The sequence below is a fragment of the Castor canadensis genome, chromosome 4 (genome assembly GCF_047511655.1).
Source record: "Castor canadensis chromosome 4, mCasCan1.hap1v2, whole genome shotgun sequence".
NCBI classification, from domain to species: domain Eukaryota; kingdom Metazoa; phylum Chordata; class Mammalia; order Rodentia; family Castoridae; genus Castor; species Castor canadensis.
Window position 1 is genome coordinate 115,475,451 of NC_133389.1, and position 26,540 is coordinate 115,501,990.

The 26,540-nt window shown below is 35.4% G+C and overlaps 1 protein-coding gene across 5 annotated transcripts in view; it reads left to right on the plus strand.

The window, feature by feature from the left end:
- The window catches only part of Tank (TRAF family member associated NFKB activator), an 80,910-nt gene that overhangs the window by 17,237 nt on the left and 37,133 nt on the right, over positions 1-26,540 (plus strand). For 3 of the 5 annotated variants that reach the window (XR_012447221.1, XM_020173286.2, XM_020173287.2), the window contains exon 2: positions 13,913-14,060. Coding sequence is in view for 4 of the 5 variants with exons in the window: in XM_020173286.2 (XP_020028875.1) it covers positions 13,962-14,060 (99 nt within the window). In the remaining variant the exon portion in view is untranslated. The remainder of the gene's footprint in view (positions 1-13,912; positions 14,061-26,540) is intronic. The other 2 variants (XM_074070946.1, XM_020173288.2) reach the window with 1 other exon arrangement.

The window sequence follows — 26,540 nt, forward strand, 5'->3', positions numbered from 1 at the left end:
TTTCCTCAGTTCCCAGATCATACTTGTTTCTTACTTGTCAAAAAAGTAAGCCTTAAAGAATTACAAATCACCCCACTGAGGGGAAATCGTAGAAATCTTACCTTCAAGCTTGTCAATACCAATACGTATAATTGGTCAAAGTTCAACTATTCTGATAGAACTGGGCTAACTGAAGTAGAACATTGGTTAAAAACTTGTATGATATATATATTCCCAGTCTCACTGGAGCTACTGAAACAACACCACTTTTGTGTTTTTGTTTTTTTTTTTTGTAATACCATGGATTGAATTCAGGGCATCATGCAAGCTAGGCAACTGCTCGACCACTTGAGCCATAACCCTTTTGTTTGTATTTTGTTTTGGACATAGGGTCTTTCTAACTTTGCTTATGCTGCTCTTAAATTGGCAATCCTCCTGCCTCTAACTCCCAAGTAACTGGGATTACACGTGTGTACCACCACTAAAGCAACACTTCTTACCTCGATTTTTACTTTCTTTATCCAGGATTGGTTGACTATCATCTGGCAGCATAGTACTGGCTCCAAAGACAACAGGCTTAAGATTTTGTATCTATGAAACAAGAGAAGTTCATGTTAAAAGGGTAGGCAGATGGGAGGCTGAGGCAGGAGGGTCATGAGTTCAAGTTCAGCCTGGGCTTCATAGCCAGACTGTCTCAAAGAGAAAAGAAGATAGGCGGTATAGGGAGAATTAAGAGTACCAGTCCAGCAGATTCTACATCTAGATACTAGGACTCCCAGAAAGGAATGGAGAAAGAAGGAAATTGCCTGGAAAAAGGAATTTCAAGAAAATTTCTAAGAACTGAAGGATGAATTTCTAGATTGAAAGGGCTTAGCAAGCACCCATTGTAATGAATATAAATTCAGTAATACTGGAGACAAAAAAAAATCCCATTGGTTCTGATGAAGTCCAAACCCATTTTGATACCTGATATAGTACTTATCCTATTTTTTTTCCCTTTTTTTTTTTGGATGGGACTGGGGTTTGACTCCAGGGCTTCTGGCTTACAAAGCAGGTGCTCTACCATTTGAGCCATACCTCCAGTATCAGCCTGTTACTCTTAATCTGGTCAAACTTGTCAGTCAGTCTGAGAGTAGAGATATTTTCAGTTATGTAGGCTTCCAAAAGAAATTTTTTAGATGGTAATAGGATTTGAACTCAGGGCCTTGTACCTGCTAAGTGGACACTCTACCAGTTGACCTGCAACCCCAACCCTTTTGGTTTAGTTATTTTTCAAATAGGGTCTCACAGTTTTTCCCAGGCTGGCCTGGACAAAATGAAATATAGGACAAAATGAAAAATGAGGACAAAACCTCATTTTATACCTCCCTCATAGCTGGGATAACAGACGTGCAGTAGGACACCCAGCTTTACTGGTTGATACAGGGTCTTACTAACTTTTTGCACAGGCTGGCCTCAAGCTGAACTGTGGTCCTGGGTCTTCACTTTCCAAGTAGTTGGAATTACAGTGTGAACCACCATGCTCAGCCAGGGATTCAAAATTTTTACTTCCCAAGCACTCTTTTTCAAGAAGCTGGTGAAGATTTGGATCAGCAAATGGAGATGTAAAACAAGAAAAGAAGTTGGAATACTGAAAGTATATTCAGTTAGAGAAAGAGATGGGCAAGGGGATTTGCCAAATTCAAGGTAAAGTCCCAAGATGAGGGCTTTCCATTAGACATAAAGAGCAACCAATCTAGGAAGTCAGAAAGCTCAGGGAAGTTTCTCTAATAAGATGGGGGGATAAAGGAGAATGATGGAGGGGTGAATTCAACTATGATATATTGTAAGAACTTTTGTAAATGTCATAGTATACTCCCAGTAAAACAATAATAAAAATAAATAAATAAGAAGATGAAATTGATAAAATACCTGAAGCGTCTAAATATATTGAGGAGCTGTATTTGTGATAGTAGGAAGTAAAGCCAACAAATTTTTTTTCAGGGAAAAAGTTTTCAGGAAAGGAAAAGCAGCTACAAAATACATGGCTCAGTGTGAATAATATTAAATAATAAGAAGAAAGTACGGTATGTAAAAGCTCCTAATCCAACAAAAAATAAGATGTAACTATGTTGGAAAAATGAGGAAAATAGAGAGGAGTGGGTGTTTAAAGACAACTGAATTGTTATTTTGCATAGCAGGAATACAAGCAAAACTGAAAAATCAATAGTGACAATATTGCATATTATTTAGAGGTACGGAGGTAAATACAAAAAAAGAATCAGCCAACAGAGTTGTTGCCAAAGTGAAGCAGGAAATGAGAGAGGAAAGTGGAGAACTGTTGTTTTTCTTAAGCCTTATAGAACTAATTCAATCATTAAAATGTGTATATATAGCTTCGATAAAAAATAAAAACTAAATTGGGGCAAAAGAACTAAAGATTGTGCTTTCATATCGAAGAGACCTGGATCTTTCCATTTTCTAGTTCTGTGACCTTAAGCAATTTATTTACCCTTTCAAATCAAGGTCAGTTTCCTCCTCTGTGAAGGGAAGACAATATATTATCCTCTAGAGGGAAGATTAAAAATGAATTGGTTTATGTAAAGTACCTGGCATATGGGTGTCAGTTTCTATACCTGTCCCTAGTAGTTCCCTTGAAAAAATAGAGAACCACCCCGTTCAATGTTGGGATACTTTGTATTCAAATGGAAAACTTTGGATTTTGAAGACACGTATTTGGGATCTGTCTCAATCATCTATAGATACTTAAGAATTTAAATGGAATTAGAATAGTTAAGCACTGGTAGGGGAAACATCAAGTTAAAAGGGTCATTGCTCCTTAGTTGGAGAAGGGCTGTAACTTACATTCAAAATTCTCCACAAGAGTGCCATTAATAGTGAAAACATTTGTGGTATACTTTGATGAATTATGGGAGTTTCATAGAACCAAGATCAATAAAGTGCTGTCATTCTGGGCCATATGCCAAAGTATCAAAATATCTCTTTTTTTAAAGAGAAAATCTTCTACTTAGTAGATGCTATTTTTGTTTCCATATTCTATATTCTGGAATAAGTCAAAAAGCAGATTGGTGTGGGGGGAACGCACTCTGTGAAAACCTATTTTCCTGCCTTGGTTTCTATCTATAGTGTTTTCCAGTGCTTGACCAGCTATGACTTTACCCTTTATGACAGTGATTTTAAATGTCTCACATATCCACCCCCCCACACACAAAATTATCTAAGAAGTCTTGGGCAGGGTTTGTTGATCTATTTTTAAAACTACCCTAGATGAGTCGAATGTACTATCTACCTAGAAACTAGTACCCTGCAGTATGACTCTACCGCAAACACTCTAAACTGGGAAAGGTGAACTGAGGTCCATGGAAAGAGTAAGTGACTCATACACTTTCATCCAAAATATATACTGTAAACTACAGGTTGTCATAGAGAAATTAATTCATTTCATACAAAATGTAGTCTACTTAAAAATTAAGTTTGTAATCTTTTTTTAATGACATCTTTAAAAATATTTTTCAGAGACAAGGAAGTAAAACAGCAAATCAAAAATTTTAGTCAACTCTTGCTTCCCTACAGTAGGATGGTACAGTAAGTGCTAGAATTTACTAGATCTCAATTTTCGTATTTAAGAAAAACAGGTGTGGTCCTATAAAGGGGTAGAATGTTTGGCACAGATGAAGATTTGAAAGATTGCCAGTTTACTCAGGGATTTTGGGGTCCTATCTTTGGGAATATTCAGCAGTTGGAGTGAGTGCGGTGTTCATATTATAAACATCTTGGGTCTAGTTTTAAATTTACGTTATACATTTAAAGTCATATGTTAAATATCATGGGAATGACTGGAAATGAAGATGTGGAACTCTTTGAAGCCTTATTTATTTTCTCATTGGAATTCTCACAATTACTTCTAATAAAACAAGTTGTGACTTGCAAACATTTGCCCAACACAGCCTGTAGGTGTCCTCAGGGAAATTAAAAGCAGAGGTATGAAAGAGCTATGCCAGTGGTTAAGAGCACAGAGTGCAGCTTTATAATTGAGGCCTTTGTTGTTCCTATTTATCACTGGTAATATTCTCAAGGCTAAATGACTGCTCAGCAATTTTAAACTGTGATTTAAAAAGAAAGCAGGCTCTTGTGGAAAATCCTCTGTCTCCTGAAATTTCACTCTCTTTTTATAGAAGAGCTCTGCCTTCATTTTTTTATGATATAGTAAATGACTTTGGGATGCTGAAGGGGCATCTATTCTGCTAACTCATAAAGTTTTAGCTACTGTTTCAGAATTGACTTTGCCCTTTATGACTCTTGTACAGTTTGTAACATTTCTTACATTATTGCCTTATTTTTTTGGAGGGGTGGGAAACGACTTTTTAGACTACTGAAAAATTTGCATCTACAGAAGATACAAACTATTACCCTTTTGAAAAATCATTAGTACTACAACTTTATTGTCATAAATTTGATAGAGTAGAAGAGAGAAACTTAGGTAAAATCACACATTCAAACACCCTTGCCAGGGACTTATTTTTCCTGTTATTTAACTGTGAAAAGATTAACAGACCAGATAACATTCCTACTATTTGATTAATAGTCTCTTTTCAGATGATAACCGACTCAAACTAAAATAACATATCTTATGCATTTCTGAGTTTTCATTGTCGCATCTAGATAAAGAAGTGGCTTTATCCACCACCACCCCCTTTTTTTTGGTTTCTATTTAGGAGAACAAAAAAAGTGTACATGTTATACAGGGTTATACAATAAGTAACATGTACCTCTCTCAGCATTATTTCCTTATCAAAAATGTTTTTCCTGCATTTTCTTGGTAAGAGTATTTTGGCCTAGATGACAGTCCAAGGATGTCAGTATCAGAGGACATTCAAAGCAGACTAAGAATAGAGTAGGGGAAAGCATATTTAGCTTTCATTTCCTCTTGTATTATCACCCAGTTGGTTTTTCCTTCACAATATTAATTACATCTCTTCTAGCACTTTTGTCTAAAATCAAATTCAGTAACCCCCTGATTTCCTAATGTTTTGAAAAATCATCTGGTGGACCATCTACAACAAACCTTGGGCACTTTGCTAATTAAAATGCAGATTCTTAGGCCCCTTTCCTGTGATTCAGAATCACAAGTACCTGAATATTGCTTTTCCTATCTTTTATGTATATTCAGTTAGCCACTAAATTCTATAAATGTTTTGAAAATGTCTCTTGAATCAATTCATCTTTCATTTCTTTTGCTCTTATTTCAAGCCCTCATCTTCACCCAGAATACAGCAATAGTTTCCTATGAGGTGTCCCCACATTGTCTCCTTCACTAGTTTGTATTCCATTTTGACATTCAGTCTACCTTTCTCTTTCTTTCTTTCTTTTTTTCTAAATACATTTCCATTTTAAAATTTTTTGAGAAGATAGTTTTTCTTCGTCCTAAGGACTCAGTGCCCTCCATGGGTTTTGAAAGAGGTTGTGGGGCAGCACCAGCAGGTCTAAATTCAGAGTGGGGTGTTTGGTGCTTTGAGGCTTCATGAAATTATTTTTCTGATCACCTCGCTGTGAATGGCACAACTCACATGGTATTGTAGCTTTACGGATAACCTGGGAAGAACACAGTTGTTGAGGATGCTCACTTTAGAAGTATCCCTGATCATTGCGGCCTTTACTGCATTTCAGATGATGAACTTCTTAATGGTCTTGTTCTTGAGTACAGATCAGGCACAGATCATGCAGGGCCACAGCCCTGTCTGGCATGATGATTGTTCCTTCTTTGTCATCTTGGAATTGAGGACTTGAGATGTCTACTCTACCTTAGTAAAACATTCCTACGTACTGCTTGATTTTCCATCACCCCTAAGCATCAACAGGTTAAAAGTCTAAATTTCTTAGAGTGGCATTGAGTATATACTACAGTCTGCCCATAATTGAGTGTGTATGTTGCTTATGCAATTAATGCACTCTATAATTTTAGGGGGTGCCTTTCCAGTCACAATCTTTGTGAGTGGTGTGCACTAAGGTTTGTTTTTTTTTTTAAGCACAGCACAGTCATACATGGCGACCTTGTCTGTAACCTGTCTTGGCACCCTCATCTCTCTTAACTTCTCTACACTAGACCTGCATACATAGAATACTCAGTCCAGTCACTAAATATAGCATCCTAGTGTCTTCTGGTGCTTTGCCTTTGCCTTTTAGAATGAATGTTCTTTCCCCTCTCATTTTCTACTTGTTGAAACTCTTCCCATCTTTCAAGACCCATTTGAAGTGTCACATCCTCTGAAGCATTCCACAATTTCACTCATTTTTAACTGTTCCTTCTGTCGAGGCTTTATCTTGCTTATACCTTTAAAGGCTTTTTTCTTCTTTTGAGGTAACATAGCAAATTCACAGCTCTTTAGTGAACTATTGGATGAGGTCTTAAAATGCTTATACTTGTAGTACCTTGACCCCTATCAAATATGCTCATGCTTTCTTTTACATGTTTATAGTTGATCTCTTATTGGTTATTTTCTCATAGTTTGTCTCACTAAATTGTAAGCTCTAATTAGAGAAAAAGGCAAAGACTATGACTACTTGTCTTTCTCAGGGAGAAAAGCCACACATATTATATGTTCAGTACTGAACTAGCCTTGCATATTATTCTAATCAGAACATAGCTCTTTTCTTTTAGAAACCTACAAAATAGTGGTTAAACAAGACAGAATTGTTTCTTTTACATATAACAGTTCAAAATATAAGTTGTTCAGAGTTGACCTGGCAGTTCTACATGTCAGGGACCTAAGCATCTCAATTCTTGTTGTTCTAACCATTCCTAAAATGTTGTCCTCGCCATGGTATACTACTTGGTTTACCACAACATTCCATCTGGTTGGGAAAGGGCAAAAAGTGGGAGACGTTTTGGAAGTCACATCCATTTGCCAATGATCAGAACAGTCACATTGACAACACCAGCAAAAAATCAGAATACTTCTAGAGGAGAAGAAATATTGAGGAACAAATAACATATATTCTTCATATTTGATTCACTTAATCTTCACAAAAACTCTACAAACTATGAAACAAATGATAAGAAGACTAATGCTAAGAAAAGCTAAATAAATAGCTAGAAAATTATAGATTTGGGATCTGAATTTAAAACTCCTCTTTTTTTCACTTTACCTGCTAAAGTTTTAGGAGGGTATGTGTATATATATATATATTTATATACTGTATATTGTAGTATATAATGTGTATATCTTAAAATGGCTACTTTTAATGCTATAACAATTTATAAGGAAAAACAAGTTATATTTGCTAAGCAAAAGTTTGTATTTGTTTAGTCATGCTATATAATCATAAAGTTGAAGGAGATTGTATCATCCAGCCCCTTCAGTCTAAAAGCAAAGAAAGTCAAGAATACAGAACTTGTTCTTTATTTCCTTTGCACCCCTACTTATTTTTAAGCATCTTGGAAGAAGCCTTGGCTTAAGCAGTCACTTCCATTGAAACCATCATTTCTATACCTAAGAATTGTCTCAAGTTCTCAGGGTTGTCTTGATTAGGAAAGTCAAACTGAATAGATAAGAAATGCATATGATTGTGACTTGTTAGTTTAGTAAAGAAGGACTTGTTTCAGAAAGGATGACTTCTCTTTGATAATAAAATAAAAGAAATAGGTGGAGATCATTTGTACATATTCAAAACCCTATTCAAACATCACCTACCTCTCAAAACCTGTCCTGAACTTCATAAATAGACGTGGGTCCTTACTGCCCTTCCCCTCCCCCAAACTCTATGACCTTTTGGCTCTTTCAAGGTACTCATATGTATGTTTGAAGTTACAGCTCATTGTGCCTTCGCAAGAGTAGGTTTCACATCTGTTTTGTTATAACTGCATCAGTGGTACCAGCATACCTTTGATCATAGTTAGTACTTAGTAAATGTTTTATCAAATGAACACAATCACCATACTTTGCAACTGGCTTTAATGAACAATCCTTGAACTAAGAATTTTGAAGATTTAATCTAGTTTGTAACGTAGCTGTGTAGCTATAGGTAAGTAATTTAAAACTTTGAAATCTTATCTGCAAATGGGAATATTGCTAATAGGAAATGAAGAATTGGTGAAAATACCTTGTAAAAGAAAATAAATTTGAGGCGGTAGTTTCTCTTAATCCCTTGCTACCCCCACAGGGTGCTTTGACCAATAAGAAGAAAGCAAATATTTTTTTCTAATTGATTTAAATAATAATGGGATATATTTTATTAAAAAATCAAATTTTGGCCCCAGCAGTTGACAGATCTTTTTTGGAGCTGGGAAACTCTACTAAAGGAAGATAAAATCATCTGCCTTGCTCAGGCTGCCTCTCATTCCCTCCAGAATAATTAAATTATTAAAGAATCACAGACCAAAGAAAAAGCAGCTTGCTCCCTAGGGATTTTCTTGGTGCTTCCTGCTGAGCAGGCAACAATAGGCACTCTGTGGACTTGAGAGGTGGGATGGAAATCTGCTACTCTCCATTTTGTTTTCTTGCTGGAATCTCTGGTTTCTGTGTTCAGGAGGGGAAAGTAGTTACTGCTAGAGGGAAAAAGGTGGGAGGGTGAGTGAATATCCAGTCTTCAGGAGGATTGCCAAGGATGGGGCAGGGAGGTGCATCCAACTACTCTAGCTATCTTATGGGATGTAATAGTGTCTTAATGTTTTCCTCATGTAGTGGAAGGAACCCAGCAAACTAAACTTAGAAATAAAGTGAAACCATAATTAGAAGAGTGTTTCAAGACAGAGATTGCTTTAGCTTGGAACTCTTGAGTCTGGGAATAAGACTGTCCATGAAGCTGGAGGTGATGGTGCATGCCTGTAATCCCAGCTATTAGGGAGATGAAGGTAGAAGGACTGCAGTCTGAGGCTGGCCTGAACAAAAGTGGGAGACCCTATCTGAAAAATAACTAAAGGAAACAGGGCTGGGGGCATGGCTCAAGTGGCAGAATGCCTGCCTAGCAGTCACATAGGGCTAGAATTAAAAAAAAAAAAAAGACTTGGATTTCAGCATGTTTACTGTGAATAAAAAGCATTCCCCTCCAGTCTGGTAAATTTTGCAGAAGGCATACCAAAATGTACTTGAAATATAACTGCTTCCATTGTGGAATTAATTTTATACTTAACAAAACCCTTAAGATGAACAAGTGACTTTGAAGTTCAGAGTGTTAGTATTTCAAATCTGCCAATTTAATTAGCTGGCTTCCAGAGACTTTCCTTTTCTTCTGGTCAGTGTCACTGATTAACACTCATTTCTCTTCTTGATTATGAAGTAGGAATTAAATGTATCATTTACTTATTTGAATCAACCAAAATTTATTTCCTCAGTGTATATTGTTACTTCAGGAAATAGTATGCATCCATGTGGAATTTACTCAGCAGCTCCTCTTAGTGACATTTGTGTGATCTAACTCGAGGACCTCAAGTGAAGGCTCCACATGATTTACTTGCATATGATGCAGCTATTTTTAATGCTGCATTTATATTTTTAAAAGCAAGAATTCACCTTCTTGGCGGAACAGACATGCATTTTTAACTGACAGACTCAAGAACTATAGAACAAGGAAGTTTCTTAGAAATCAAATCCAAACATCATTTTTGTACTGGAGAGAAAAAAACTTGGGTCACAAAAGACTTAGTAGTCCTTAGCTAAGGTATCAGTCAGTAATAGAACAAAGCATGAAACTAGGGAGAGTCACAGTTCAAGCCCCTGATTTGTCCCAGATTTAAAAACACAGGAATGGTTTGCATTGGCATGACATGTGCAGCTTTTTAAGATGGTAACTTAACTACTTTATATTTCTAACTCCGGCGTTAGTGTATGTCAGCGTAAGGTAGTTCTTTTGACTACCTCTACTTACTTCCCCTAGTTGCATCCTAATTTTTAATCTCTTAAGTATTTTTTATAAATGGCTTCATAATTTTTTGAGATGATGAATGTTTTTGTTAGCTTAATTCTTTTATTCCACTTTTTATACATATATCATTACTTTGTACCCCAAAATACACACAATTATGATTTGTCAAGCTTCAATAAAGTAAAATAAGAAAATCATTTAGGTTTTTCTTTGGGAGATCTGTTGAGAGAAGGTAGGAAAACAGCATATCATCCCCAAATTGGCATAGCTAGCAGCAAGGTGGGCAAACAGGATTCAGTCTTTCAAGATCCCTGTATTTTTGCTCATGTCTTCCCCTACATTCTTTTCCTCCTAGGGAAAATACACATATTTAAGATACAATCTTTTCTCACCCTCTTCATTTCTCATCTCTTAATTCTTTAAAGAGTAATTATTGACCTCAGTCTTCAGAGGACAGTGGAGCTACTGACTTCTTGAGTTCAGAACAAAGCGTTGTTACCTAGGCAGACTGACCTAGAGGTGCCATGCACAACAAAATGTGTTGACTTAGACATCCTGAGCTTCAGTTAAGGGAGTTTCCTCTTCATTTTACCAGACACCCATTCCAGGTTGTTTCTTTCATATGAACTTGAGGCAGGTATGTGGGGGGAGCAGTTTCAGAGAATAATGTGTGGGGTAAGGCAGACTGTTTCTTCTGTAGTTAAACAGGGGAAATGGTCATTCAAGGGGAAAAAATAAAAACAAGATTGACACAAAGTTTTAGGCACATCCGTCCTGCAACTTTTGAAGTTTCAAAGACAAAAGCTGGCTTGGCCTTTTAAAGGAATAAAAAAGGTATACTTTGGTTTTCTTTTGCATAATTGTTTCCAATGGAAATACATTACTTGAAAAAAATCTCAAAATCATGACTGTGTGATAACTTTTTCCTATTTCCTATTTTCTGTTCTGTTAGTTTAGCATGACACATTCTGAATTCAAATTTGATTAAAAATTTTAATCATTCTGACTTTGTATCTTGAATTTTAAGAAACATATCTAATCATATTTGGATTCACAGAGATATAAAACATGAACATAAAAGTAGTAAGTGAAAAAGAAGAGCATTTTTTTCTCCTTTATTGTTGTGCTGGCTGGGGGTACATTAGAACCTTTGTAAAGGCTTCTTACTTTTTTTGAATGAGAAAGTGTCTGTATAAAATATTCAGCATACAGTTTGTATTGATGCTTATTGCATATGTTTCTATAGCATCTGCAGCTGGACAGAAGTCCCAGCAACATTATCATTTTCCTCTATCAAGTAGCATTGGAAGCTGGGTGCCAGTAGTTCACACCTGTAATCCTAGCTATTTGGGAGGCTAAGATTGGGAGGATCACAGTTCGAGACCAGCCTGGGCAAATGGTTTGTGAGACCCCCATCTCCAAAATAACCAGAATAAAATAGACTGAAGGAGTGACTCAAGTGGTGGAGCGCCTGCTTTGCAACTGAGATTGAGTTCAAACCCCAGTTCCACCAAAAAAAAAAAAAAAAGATTTTTGCTGCTAAAATTGAAATATCCGTATCTCTATACTTAAGAGCATTGTGGGGACTAGAGGGTGTAGCTCAGTAGTAGAACATGTACTTAACATGTACAAGTCTCTGGTTTCTCCAGCATCATATACACACACACACACATACACTTAAAGAAAAACAAAAATCTGTTGTGATTTTTAGTCAATTTCTACAAGGTTGCCAAGGCCATTCAGTAGAAAAGAGTAACTCTTTTAACACATAGTGCGAGGAAACCTGGATAGCTTCACACACACACAAAAAAAAATGAATCTGGATTGTACTTCATATACATAATTAACTCAATATGGATCAAAGTTCAAATATAAACAGTAAAATTATAAAACTCTAAAGGAAACAGATGAAAATCTGCATGACCTTGGATCAGGCAACAGTTCCTTAGATATGGCACCAAGAGAAAGCACAAACAGCAAAAGGAAAATACTGGTATACTGAAATTCATCAAAATTAAAAATGTTAAGTGTCAAAGTATGCTGTCAAGAAGATTGGAAAGAGCTTCTTCCAACAATGACAACTTCCCCATGAAAATAGGACTTTTGAAATGTATCTCCTTTATTCCTCTCCAGAAGAGAAAGAGGAAACACAAGAAGAAGCCCTAGCCCAGAGTCCCAACTCCTCCTTCAAGTATGTTAAATGCCCAGGAGGCTATAAAATCTCCATGGTCTTTAACATACGCAAATCATAGTTTTGTGCGTTGGCTTCCATTGTCTTCTGCCAGCCAGTTGAGGAAAAGCAAGGCTTATAGAGAGCTGGGCAAAGGATTTGAATAGAAAATTTTCCAAAGATATATAAATAACCAGCAAGCACATAGAAAGATGCTTGACATCATTAGTCATTAGGACGATGCAAATCCAAACCACAATTTGGTACCATTTCGCACCCATTAGGATAGCTATGATTTTTTAAATGAACTATAAGAAATGTTGGTGAGAATATGAAGAAATTTCCATTGCTAGTGGAAATGTAAAATGGTACAGCTACTATGGAAACAGTTTGGCTGTCCCTCAAAAAGTTAAACATAGAATTACCATCTGACCCAGCAGTTCTACTCCTTTGCATATATCTGAGAGAATTGAAACATATGTTCACACAAAAATGTGTACACAAACGTTCATAGTAGCTTTATTCATAATAGAAGCAACCCAAGTGTCCATCAGTTGAGGAATGAACAAACAAAATATTGTATATGCATGCAATGGAATATTATTCAGCCATATAAAGGAATGGATTACTGTTATGTGTTACAGCATAGATTAACCTCAGAGATATTATCTTGTGTGGGAGAAGCCAAACCTAAATGGTATTATATATCGTATGATACCATTTATATGAAATGTCAAAAAGAGGCAAAACCAGAGACAGAAACAGATTAGTGGTTGCTAGGAGATAGAGAGGAAGGAAGTTGGTACTAACTTTTAATAGTCTCAGAGTTTCTTTTTGGGGTGATAAAAATTCTGAAATTAGACAACTGTGATAGTTGTGCAACACAGTAAATATATTAAAAATAGTGAAGTGTATACTTGAAAATGGTAGATTTTATTTTATATGAATTATGTCAAAATTGCAAATGATAAAATATTTTTACAAAAGCATTGTATGCCCAAAGATAAAATGAAAGCTGTTGTGACATTAAAAATGAGATTATAAAGTATTTCCTCAAAAGGTGAAATGATTTGATACCCTGTATAACCAATAGAGAACTTGGTCTATTGTCTATGGCTTTTAAAGGATTATGAGAAAAGTTTTTGTGTTGTGGTTTTTATAGCTGGACAGGAAGAATCAGAGTCTTTAGGTAGCTCTCTGCTCAGAGCCAAGAAATGTGGTTAGAGATGTTATGCAAAGTGAGATGATAAAACAAAATTACCTCCTCTGAGAAAATCATCTGCAGTTCAGGAACAGCAGGGAAGTTGGAAAACTAATAGATAATGTGGGTAGGACTGAAAGGATGTAATTTTTCTTTTTTAATGTAAAATCCAACAGCAGCTCTCCCTAGATTTTGTGCTAAAATAAGAGCATTTTCACACATTTTAATTGCTATGTGATAACAACAGTGTGAACTCCATCCACAAACATTTATTATCTATTTAATTTTGCTCTAATTTCAGTGTAGCAAGAATTCACCTTGTAAGTGGGAGTAACTGTCCATTTAGTAAAAAGAAATCTCTTCCCACATTGCTGATCATGGTGTACATTTCTATAATAGAGTATTAATAATAAAATGGTTTTATAGTTCTCTATTTTTAGGTTACATTTATAGAGTACTATTCTCAAAGCATTTTTGTGAACTGGAACTCCACTTGATGAAATGGAATATTAGTAAAGAATATTGAAAAATTGAAGACAATTCATATTTCTGGCCAGGATTTTAGAGGAAATTTTTGCCTTTATAAACTTTTATAGTACTTGGTGCTATGTTAGGCTTTGTAGGACTGTCTTTAAGATGCATTTTAAAAATGAGATTAATATAGCTTAGTAACTATCTAAATTGTCCTGATTATTTTTCAGACCTGTCATTTATTCCATCCTTTATAGTGATGCTACAGGACAGAGAGGAATGGATAAAAACCTTGGTGAGCAACTCAATAAAGCATATGAGGCCTTCCGACAGGCATGCATGGATAGAGATTCTGCAGTAAAAGAACTACAGCAAAAGGTGTGTCATTCCTGTGTGTGATTCTGCTTTATGTAGCAGCAGTTCTGAAACCCTCTTGGTTAGAAGGCTGCGGTCATGGCACAAACTTCCATTCTTTTAAAAAAAAAAATTGTTCTTTGTTTTATAAATGGAATTTTAAAGCCTTTTGCAACTGAAAATGTAATATTGCTGGAAACTGTTTGGAGAACTATAACTACTAAAACACAGGGATATGTTTATGAATGAACTTGGAGGTTTATTTGTTGCCTTTTAGAAAAATACTGTGACCTGTGTGAAGAGTTGATGTAATGTGTTCATTTTAAAGTGATTGTGTTTATGAAAGATTAAGAATGTTGTTTCCCATGTGTAATTTTTAAACATCAGCGCTTACTTTGAATATAAGGAGGAAATAAATGTAGAAACAATTAGTTTTATGATAGACTGAAAGAAGTTTCACTGCCTCTTAGCTAGCTTGGGTTTTTTTGTTTGTTTTTTGTTTGTTTTGTTTTGTCTTCACTGTTAATTTGGCTGTCAGGAAAACCACAAATCTTAAAGTATCCTGGAACTAAATTTGTTATAAATTTATAATCTTCCATTATTTTTGACAGTTAAAATAGACTATTTCGATGAAATCTTTAATGACTTACTAAAAATTTCAGCTTTTAAAAATTATCCCTGTACATATAGCATTTCTACTTAGTACTTTCAGTGTCAAAAGAAAGTAATGTGGATAACAAAAATTATCTTAGCATTCCTAACCATGTGTTTTTAAGGTACAAGGTGAGGTTTTTCACTGATCTGCAGTAAAATGAGAAAAATAAGGTTACTGCAGTGAACTTCTTGTGATGCCAAATATATTCAGTTTAAAATTGTATCCTCTGTTCTGATAATGTGTTCCATTTTCTCTCTTATTAAACATTAGAAGTTTATTAACATACACTTTTGTGAAATAATGGTGTGAGGGCTGTTTGTTTCTTTGTATTTTTTGGCAGTACTGGGGTTTGAACTCAGGGCCTCATGCTTGCTAGGCAGGCACTCTACCTCCTGAACAACTCCTAGCCTTTTTTGTGTTGAGTATTTTTGAGATAGGGTCTTGAGAATTATTTGCATGGGCTGGCCTCAAACCTTGATCCCCTTTATCTGTGCCTCACAAGTAGCTAGGATTAATAGGTGTGAGCCACTGGCACTACTAAGGTCTCCAGTTCTACCTACAATTCTATAATTCTCTAGAAGAATTTACAGGACTAAGTACATAGTCATACCCATAGCTAAGATACTTACTACAGTGACCTGGTAAAGATATATAACCAGATCATTCATAGAGAAAATCATTAGGAGATAGAGTCCATGTTCAGTCTTCCTATGTACTTTCTCTCCAGCTTCACAAATTTTGTCACCTGTATGCAGAGCATCAGGAACTCCATTTGAGATTCAGAGTTCAGGGTTTTTCCAAGATTAGGGCTAGTTGCATAGATACTCTGTGTCAGTCATAATTCTAGATTCAGAAGGAAAGTAGATAGTCACTGTAAATCTAAGCAGGCTAACAAAGCAGCCACAACCTTATCATTAGAAAATCTTTTCAAAGGCCACGTTCCCAGGTGCGACCCAATGACTGACAGATCTTGCAAGTAGAACTTTCTGAAACCAAAAACCTAATACCTACTATGTTAAACTATTTTTGGAATTACAGTTAAAAATAGGAGATTTACATTGATTCTGTCATTTTTTTAAAAAAAGCTTTTAATAGCCTGTGAAATTTTAAAGTCTTAAGAAATATGCTAGCTATGCAGTTCTTATTTTTTTCCGTAAATACAATATAGCAACTACACAATTTCCTTCCTCCTTTCTAGTTGATACATCTACTGTTAACTGCTCTTACATACATATACCTTCCTGCATTCCTCAAAAACCATCATTATTCTCATTGATTGTTGTTTTGGTTTACAAATGAATACTTCATTATATAAGTGAACTTAATATTATGAATCTTCTCATTAAAAGTGGATAGGAGGAAGAGAGGCATGAAATGATGGGCTTTCCAAAATTATTGAAATGTAGTTTAGATTTGAATTTCTTCTTCAGTCCAGCTTTAAGACATCATTTTTGTTAAAAAAAAAAAAAAAAAAGGAAAAGAAAAACCTCCCAGCTTTTATTCTTCCTATTTTCAATTTAGATTTATTAAAAAACTTTGGCTAGGCATGGTGACACATGCCTGTAATCCCAGTTACTCAGGGGGTGGAGGCAGGAGGATCACCAGTTCAAGACCAGCCTCAGGAAAGTGAGGGAGAGCCTATCTCAAAAACAATACAAACAAAAGAACTCGGGACTTGACTCAAATGGTAGAGTACTTGCCTAGCATGGTGAAGGCCCTGTGTTCAATCCCCAGTACTACAAAAAAATAGAAAAATAAAGAATAAAAGAAAGGAAGGAAGGAGCTGACGAGTTTGTGTTTAGGAAAGTTTACAAACTTAGGAAAGAATATTGAGATGTTCTTAGGTTACGGCAGAAACAGGAACTTTTTTGAAGGTGGGGGTTTGCTAGGCAGACCCTCTACCACTTGAGCCATGCCCTTAGCTCTTTTTGCTTTTGTTAGTTTTCAAATAGGGTCTCACTTTTATGCCAGAGCCAGTCGGTATCACAGTTCTGCTAATTATGCTTCCTGCATACTTGGGGTGATAGGTTCATACTACCACATCCAGTTTTTTATTGATTGAGATGGGTTCTCACTAACTGTTTGCCCAGAATAGCCTTGAGCCTCAATCCTGACATAAGTTAGGAATTGACTATGAACAAGGAAAAAAACACTCCTCTCAGGATTGGAGGAAGAAGAGACAAAAATAACCACAAGCAAAGATAAGCTTATAAGTTGGAAGAAGTGATGGCAGAAAGGTAAAGAGGTTTTCATGTAAGAGTCTTATTTTTTTCTGTTAAATATAAAGTAAGGTCATCTGATTGTAGTGATTTACAGGATATTCTGATGATGCTAGAAAAGAATTGAAATTGCTTTGGGTAAGAGATAGAAGGAAAATACTGGATTTAGACTTTATCATGAATTATTGGAGATCTCAATTTATGTATTGTTGATCATCTTTTAAACAGCTGTTTTGGTATAGAAATGGATAAGTGGCTGGCCAGGAGCAGGAGATTTTAGGATTGAGAGTAAAAGAAGGGTAAGGTGACCAGAGACTACAAAAAAAGATTAAAATTACATATTTTGAGGTATGAGCTGAAATTATAAAGAAACTATTCTAAGAGAAATCTAATAGACTAAGAGCATAAAAAGCATTTATAAAGTAAGAGAACAAATTTAGGAGTAGAAGATACCAGTTTTGAAGAGAGATAATAGCATAATTAGTTTTGAATAAGTTTGAAGAAATAACAGTCTGATTGGCAATGATGAGCTAAGATAGCAATTACCTTTTTGGCTTATCTTTTTTTCTTCCATATCTTACTACTATTGTCCAATTCCTGTGGTTTTCTGAGACATTAGATAGGTTCATGTGAGGACATTGCAGAGGCATTTGTATCCTTAGGGGACAATATAATTATCTCCATTTTGAAGCGAGATGTGAGGCTTTTGATATTTAATAGCTACTTTATGATCTATAATATAATGAAAAAGTCATTCTGACATTGACTTCCATACTTTGATCTTATTTAAAATTAACTTTTATATGTAAGCTTTGGGGAAAATATGTATGCTTTCTTTTTTTTAGTATTTCTTGGAATTTTATTGTATGGACACTTGTTTTGTAAATTACAGAAATATGCTAAGTGTGAATTGCTAATTTACCCTTACTCATGTGTTTCAGGAAATAATATTGAACTTTGAGGTAAAACAATCTCTAAGTATTCCTTAATTACAATCTGTAGTAATAAGATGACATGTACATATTTTTAAGTTCTGTAATGAACTAAGAGCAAAAGCTCTGAAGTCAGATCTGAGATTTTAATACTGTCTGCCACTTTCAAGATTTTCAGTCTTGATGATTAGAGGATTGAATATGTATCCTCAAAAACAGAGAATGCTGATTTTGGTAAATGAAATAATTATTTCATTTGATTTGGATATTTTGAACTTAAGTGCTAGCAGGTCAGCCAGGGAAAGATAATCACCAGGCAGTTGAAATGTGGGTCTAAGTAAGATACAAGTTGGAAATACAAATTTGGGAGTCATCTTCATAGAGACGATATTTGAAGAGCTAGAAGAAGGCTGTACCACAAGCAATGAGAAAAGAACCAGAGAAGAATAAAACCAAGACAAACTTAGAGAAGTTGCCTGGCATTCTAATTGTACAAAAGACTCCAAGGGCTGGCCTTGTGAGTGTAATTGCTCTTCCAATTCCTAAAGAATTGGTCTGTTTGCCTAAGGGCATGGCTGAAATGGTAGAGAGCTTGCTTAGCAAGGCCCTAAGTTCAACCTCCTGTACCACACCTCCCCCCCAAAAAAAAAACAGAAAAAGGGGTGGTAGAGTGGCTCAAGTGGTAGAACACATGTCTAGCAAGTGTAAGGCCCTGACTTCAAATCCCGTAACAACAAAACCAAAAACAAAAAAACTAAGAATTGGTCTGTTGAATAACATTAACAGGTTGACACACTAGGAAGTTCCAGGCTTTCCTTCCCACGTGGAAAAAAAAAGTTATAATAGTTCTAAAACTCAGATCTACAGTAACCAAGTGATGAATGCTCAATCAAGAAAAAGCCACATTCAAAACAAAATGGTAGGAAATTTTGTGGCATTTCATTTGTCGTAGCCCCACCACCTTCCAGAGTATGTCATGATGTGGTTGGGAGGAAATGGCCTTATTCCTTGTTTTCTCCCTGAGGGAAGAAGTAGCATAGTGGAACTTGTTTGCAGTATCCTAACATGTCTGTCCAAGGAACTATTTTCTGTCTTCCCTGACTCTGGCCTCAAAGTTGGGAATGTTGGAAGGAAGTGTACATGAAAACTGAAGAGAAACTATAGGCTTACAAATATCTGGAGCATCAGATTTTATAGGAGAGTAGAACATCTAAGGCCCTAGACAAATCTGAGGTAAGATTCTTTGGGACATTAATAAACTTACTAGAAGCCAGGGACAAATCAAAAGTTAAAAAAAAAAAAAAGTATATACGTAGGCCCAGATAAGCCAGAGAAAACCTGAGACTATCTAAACTTGAATCATGGGCGTTTCTCAAGGGACAGAGGCCTGCTAATTAGTGAAGGTCTGCATCAGGCTGCAAAGATGAGGCTGTTTTTCCAAATGCCCAATTTTCAGTAGAAGAGCATAAGAAATACAAGGAAATATAAATATGGCCCATCCAAAAGAACAAAACAAATTTCCAGAAATAGTACCTAAAGAAAAACATACATTAGACTTAACCAGGCAAAGAGTTTAAAACAACTGCCTTAAATTTGCTCAAAACTCTAAAGTAATGAATAAACAAAGAACTAAAGTAAAGCAGTGATACAGAATATCAACTATAGAATATAAAAAAAAAGCTAAAGAAATTCTGGAGCTCAAAAATTAAGGAATTGGAAATTTTGCTAGAGGGATTTAACAGCTGACTCATATAGGCAGAAGAATCAGTGAATTTAAAGACAAGTCATTTGAAATTATTGGAATGTTCCCTGAATACTTCATATTGAGATTTAATTGTCATTATAACAATAGTAAGAGCTAAAACTTTGAACAGATTTAAGAGGTGACCTTATGAAAGGGTGAGTTCTACCTCCTCTTGCCCTCCTTCTTTGTCCTTCCACCATATGATGATATAGCAATAAGGTCCTTGTGCTGGCATCTTAATCTGGATTTCTCAGACTCCAGAACTGTGAGAAAAAAATTTCTATTCTTTGTAAATTACTTGGTCTCAGAATTCTATTATAATAGCTCAAAAAGATAATATTGATGCAAAAACTTCACCAATGTACTAGCAAACCAAATTCACAACATATTGAAAGGATTATACACCATGACTGAGATTTATTCCTGTAATGCTAAGATGATTGAACATACAAAATTAGTAAATACATTATACCACATTAATAGGATTAAAGAAAAAGAGACAGTCATCCCAACTGATACAGAAAAAGCAGTTGATAAAAATTCAACTCAGCTTTATGATTAAAAAAAACACTCAGTAAACTAGGAATAGTAGAAAATTGCCTCAACATAATAACATCCATTTATGAAAGACTGTTATACTCCAGGATGAAAGACTGAAAGCTTTGCACCTATGATTGAGAATAAGATAAGGATATACACTTCTATTCAACCTATGATAGAAGTACTACAAATCCTAGCCAGAGCAGTTAGGTAAGAAAAATAAATAAAAGGCATTAAAATTGGATAAGAAGTAAAATTATTTGTTTTCAAATGACATGATCTGCCTGTGGAAAAAACTATAGCATTTATACACACATACATGCCTTGTTAGGATAATTTCAGTAAAGTTACAGAATACAAAATCAACATATAAAAATTCTATATACAACTTAAAAAGAAAGAAAGAAATTTAAAAACAGGCTGGGTGTGATGGTACATACCTGTAATCTCAGCAGTCAGGAGGAACTTCAAAAACACTAGAATATAGAAAGAAATTCCAGGTTCATGGATTGGACCCTTACCTTTTTCCATTTTGTAAAAATTAAGACCAAAGCCCAAAGTGTAAAAACTAAAACTATAAAAACTCTTAGAGGAAACACAAGGGCAAAACTTGGTGACATTGGGTCAGCAGTAATATCTTGGACATGATACCAAAAGCAAAGGCAACTAAATTAAAAATAGATTAGTGAGGTACCACTTCACACCCATTGGTATGAGTGCTATCCAAAAAAGAAACCAAAAGTATTAGAAAGGATATGGATAAATAACTCCTGTGCATTGCTGGTGGAAATGTAGTGGTATGTCCACCTGAGCTACTCCACCAGCCCTACCACAGTTTTAAAAAATGTATTACAAAAATAAAAAAATTGTTCCAGCACATATTCTCTTACTAGCTATGTTTTATTGTTGTTTATCTGTCATGGACCAGCCTTTTACCATTAACTGTCCAAACACAAAGCCAGTATTTCCTGTAGTTTACTGCAATTTTAGAGTCAGTTAGTATGCCATATCTATTCAAGAGCACCCTGTCAAGCAATGCCACTCGAGTATGCTAAGTTGATAAGGACTGTAAAGAGAAATAGGGCAGATAAGTGATTGTGAAAATATTATTGGCTTTAATTACAAAAACATCTAATCCCTATTCACAAAAGAATAATTCAAGCTATACAGAATATAGCGATATTGCTCCCCAGGAACAATCATTGTTAGCAGTTTGATATGTATCCCTTCAGAGTATATGAGTCATTTTTCAAAAATGAAATCAAGAGAACTATAGGCCAATCTCCTTAATGAACATTGATGCAAAAATCCTCAATAAAATAATGGCAAACCAAATTCAACAAAACATCAAAAAGATCATTCACCACGACCAAGTAGGCGTCATCCCAGGAATGCAGGGGTGGTTCAACATATGAAAATCAATAAACGTAATAAACCACATTAACAGAAGCAAAGCAAACCACTTGATCATCTCAATAGATGCAGAAAAAGCCTTTGATAAGATCCAACACCATTTCATGATAAAAGCATTAAGAAAACTAGGAATAGAAGGAAAGTACCTCAACATTATAAAAGCTATATATGACAAACCTACAGCCAGCATTATACTTAACGGAGAAAAACTGAAACCATTCCCTCTAAAATCAGGAACTAGACAAGGATGCCCACTCTCTCCACTCCTATTCAACACAGTACTGGAATTCCTAGCCACAGCAATTAGATAAGAAGAAGGAATAAAAGGAATACAAATAGGTAAAGAAACTGTCAAAATATCCCTATTTGCAGATGATGTGATCCTATACCTTAAAGACCCAAAAAACTCTACTCAAAAGCCCCTAGACACCATCAATAGCTATAGCAAGGTAGCAGGATATAAAATCAACATAGAAAAATCATTAGCATTTCTATACACTAGTAATGAACAAACTGAGAAAGAATATATGAAAGTAATTCCATTCACAATAGCCTCAAAAAAAATCAAATACCTAGGTGTAAACCTAACAAAGGATGTGAACGACCTCTACAGGGAAAACTATAAACTTCTGAAGAAAGAGATTGAGGAAGACTATAGAAAGTGAAGAGATCTCCCATGCTCATGGATTAGTAGAATCAACATAGTAAAAATGTCTATACTCCCAAAAGTAATCTACATGTTTAATGCAATTCCCATCAAAATTCCAATGGCATTCATTAAAGAGATTGAAAAATCTACGTTAAATTTATATGGAAACACAAGAGGCCACGAATAGCCAAGGCAATATTCAGTCCAAAGAATAATGCTGGCGGTATCACAATACCCGACTTCAAACTATATTACAAAGCAATAACAATAAAAACAGCATGGTACTGACAAAAAAAACAGATATGAAGACCAGTGGAACAGAATAGAGGACCCAGATATGAAGCCACACAACTATAATCAACTTGTCTTTGACAAAGGTGCTAAAAATATACGATGGAGAAAAGACAACCTCTTCAACAAAAACTGCTGGGAAAACTGGTTAGCAGTCTGCAAAAAACTGAAACTAGATCCATGTATATCACCCTATACCAAGATTAACTCAAAATGGATCAAGGATCTTAATATCAGACCACAAACTCTAAAGTTGATACAGGAAAGAGTAGGAAATACTCTGGAGTTAGTAGGTTAAGGTAAGAACTTTCTCAATGAAACCCCAGCAGCACAGCAACTAAGAGATAACATAGATAAATGGGACTTCATAAAACTAAAAAGCTTCTGCTCAACAAAAGAAATGGTCTCTAAACTGAAGAGACCACCCTCAGAGTGGGAGAAAATATTTGCCAGCTACACATCAGACAAAGGATTGATAACCAGAATATATAGGGAACTTAAAAAACTAAATTCTCCCAAAACTAATGAACCAATAAAGAAATGGGCAAGTGAACTAAACAGAACTTTCTCAAAAGAAGAAATTCAAATGGCCAAAAAACACATGAAAAAATGCTCACCATCTCTAGCAATAAAGGAAATGCAAATTAAAACCACTCTAAGATTCCACCTCACCCCTGTTAGAATAGCCATCATTAGCAACATCACCAACAACAGGTGTTGGCGAGGATGCAGGGAAAAGGAACCCTGATACACTGTTGGTGGGAATGTAAACTAGTACAACCACTCTGGAAAAAAATCTGGAGGCTATTTAAAAAGCTAAAGATTGATCTACCATTTGATCCAGCAATACCTCTCGGGGATATACCCAAAAGACTGTGACACAGGTTATTCCAGAGGCACTTGCACATCCATGTTTATTGTGGCACTATTCACAATAGCCAAGTTATGGAAACAGCCAAGATGCCCCACCACTGACGAATGGATTAAGAAAATGTGGTATTTATACACAATGGAACTTTATGCAGCCATGAAGAAGAACGAAATGTTACCATTCGCTGGTAAATGGATGGAATTGGAGAACATCATTCTGAGTGAGGTTAGCCTAGCCCAAAAGACCAAAAATCGTATGTTCTCCCTCATATGTGGACATTAGATCAAGGGCAAACACAACAATGGGATTGGACTTTGATCACAAGATAAAATGAGAGCATACAAGGGAGGTATTAGGATAGGTAAGACACCTAAAAAATTAGCTAGCATTTGTTACCCTTAACGCAGAGAAACTAAAGCAATACTTTAAAGCAACTGAGGCTAATAGGAAAAGGGGACCAGGAACTAGAGAAAAGGTTAGTTCAAGAAGAATTAACCTAGAAGATACCACACATGCACAAGAAATCAATGCAAGTCAACTCCCTGTATAGCTATCCTTATCTCAACTAGCAAAAACCCTTTTTCCTTCCTGTTATTGCTTATACTCTCCCTTAAAAAATTAGACATAAGGGCAAAATAGTTTCTGCTGGGTAGCGAGGGGGTAGGGGAGGTAAGAGGGGGGGTTAAGGGAAGGGGTGGGGGATGGGGGGAGAAATGACCCAAACATTGTATGCACATATGAATAAAATAAAAATTTTTTAAAAAATGAAATCAAGGGCTAGGGGTATTGCTTAGTGATAGAGTACTTGCCTAGCATATATGAAGCTCTGGGTTTGATCCCCAGCACAGCCCCCTCCCCCCAAAATCTTACATTTAATACTGCATATTCTTTTTGTTTTTTAAAAACATGTCATTGGCATATATTTATTTACAACGTGACAAAGTGAGGGGTTTCATTGCGATATATCCAAACATACATATAATGCCCTTTGATCATATTCATCCCCTCTATTACTCTTTCTTATTTCTCTTGCCTCTAGCATAACCCCCCTTTTTAAACAAATTTTTAATGGGTTCATTGTGAACTTTTGATATGTGTATATATTGTACTTTGATCATACTCTGCTCCCCATCATCTCTTTTCCCCTGCCCTTTTTTTTTTTTAAGCTCTACATTCCCCATGTGAAAGAAAACATACAGTATTTTTCTGGTTTATTTCTCTTAACATGATGATCTCCATCATTTTCCTGCAAGCGACATAATTTCTTCTTTATGGCTGAATAATACTCCATTATTGCAAACATTTTACACACATTATATGCACATTTTTTATTCTTTCATTAATTAATAGGCACCTAGGCTGGTTCTATAACTTGACTGTTGCAAATAGTGCTGTAATAAACATGGGTATGCAGGTATCTTTGTTATATGTTGACATTCCTTCAGGTATATGCTCAAGAGTGGTATAGCAAGAGCATATGGTAGCTCTGTTTTTACTTTTTTTTGAGGAAAGAACTTTCATACTATTTCCATATTAGGTGCACTAATGTAGTCATGCTGACAGTGTATAAGTGTTCCTTCTCCCCCTCCCATTCTCGCTAGCATTGTTGTTTGTTTTCTTCATGATAGCTATACTGACTGGGGTGAGATGGAATCTCAGTGTAGTTTTGATTTACATTTCCTTTATGGCTTAAGGATATTGAACACTTCATGTGTTTATTGGCCATTTGTACTTCTTTTGAAACTGAATTGTTGTACAGGATAAGTTGCTGTTACAAATAGACCAAGAAATACAGTGCTTAAGTAATATAAAAGTTAACTTTTGTCATATAACAGTCCAGAAATGAGTATATAACTGTTTTTAAAAAGCAACTGTACCATTATTGTTACTTTTTTTGTGGTCATGGGGTTTGAACTCAGGGCTTCATGATTGCTAAATAGGCATTCTACCACTTGAGGCAAGTCTCCAAGCCCTCTACCATTCTTAAAATGCATCTTCTGAAATCACAGTGGCTGTTCCAGTCTACTTACTACCATTTCCCTGCCACTGAAAAGGGTGAGAGAAGAAATGAACAAACAGCTTTTTAAAAATGATATTGTCCATTACTTGTGCAGATCATTTTGTTCACATTCTGTGTCTGTCAAATTTACTAGTGAGAAAGGGTGGTAAATATATCCTCTAGGTGTCTGACCAAGTACTCAGCTAAAACTATATTACTAAAAGAAAGAAGAGAATGGACATGGGAAATAATTAGCATTCTTGCACATAAGTTGGCTGACTATGCTGAAGCTGCCTAGAGAGTTTCAAGTATCACAATAGTCCATATGTGGAATTAAATATTTAACAATTACTCACACCAGGTTGCCTTTCATTGAATTCTGCCACTGTTCTGTAAGAGAAACTGTATATTTTTAACAAGGACTTATATAACTTCTATTGCTTCTTTGAAGAATCAGAAATAACAGATATACCTGAAATTAAAAACTGATTGCCATGTATAAAAGATTAGATTATAGAAGACTTTCTGCAGCTGACCTTTCCTGCTTGTCCCAAAATTCTTTGCATTATGTAATTAGAAAATATAAATATGTTTGTTGAAAAGAAATATATGATATAAAAAATTGTCTCTTCTTGCCCAATCTTGATTAAAGGAGAAAAGCTGACAGTCTTATACAGAAAGAAACAATTTTCTTGATTCTAGGATAGTTCAGGTACTATGCTATAAGTTGTTTTTTCTTTGTACTGGTAAGAAAGGGAAAGAATGAATAATATTTAAAACCATCTAATTTTTTAAATACCGATACTTACTGACTAACCAGTGAGGCTGAGGTGAAGGCCTCAAACAAGACTAAATCTAGCTATGCTCTGTCTTTTTCTTCTTATCATAGGTACTCTGAAATGTTTTTCTGACAATAAGTATAAAGCAGTAAGGATGGTTTTATTGTCCCATTGCTTTCTTTAGAGTTAGTATTGACCTATCGCAAGTAAAAATCCTTAGCCTCAAGTTTTACTTCTGAAAGCTTGTAATCATGTTTTAGATGATTACATGAAGGCATAAAATGAGTACTACTTTAAAAAAAAAATTTACCTTCACTTTCATTTAAGTTGTAAATGGCCTCATTGTTTACTACCCTTTTTCCCCCTTTCTGTGTTCCCCAACAATATATCCTTTGTGTAAAGTGTTAATGAA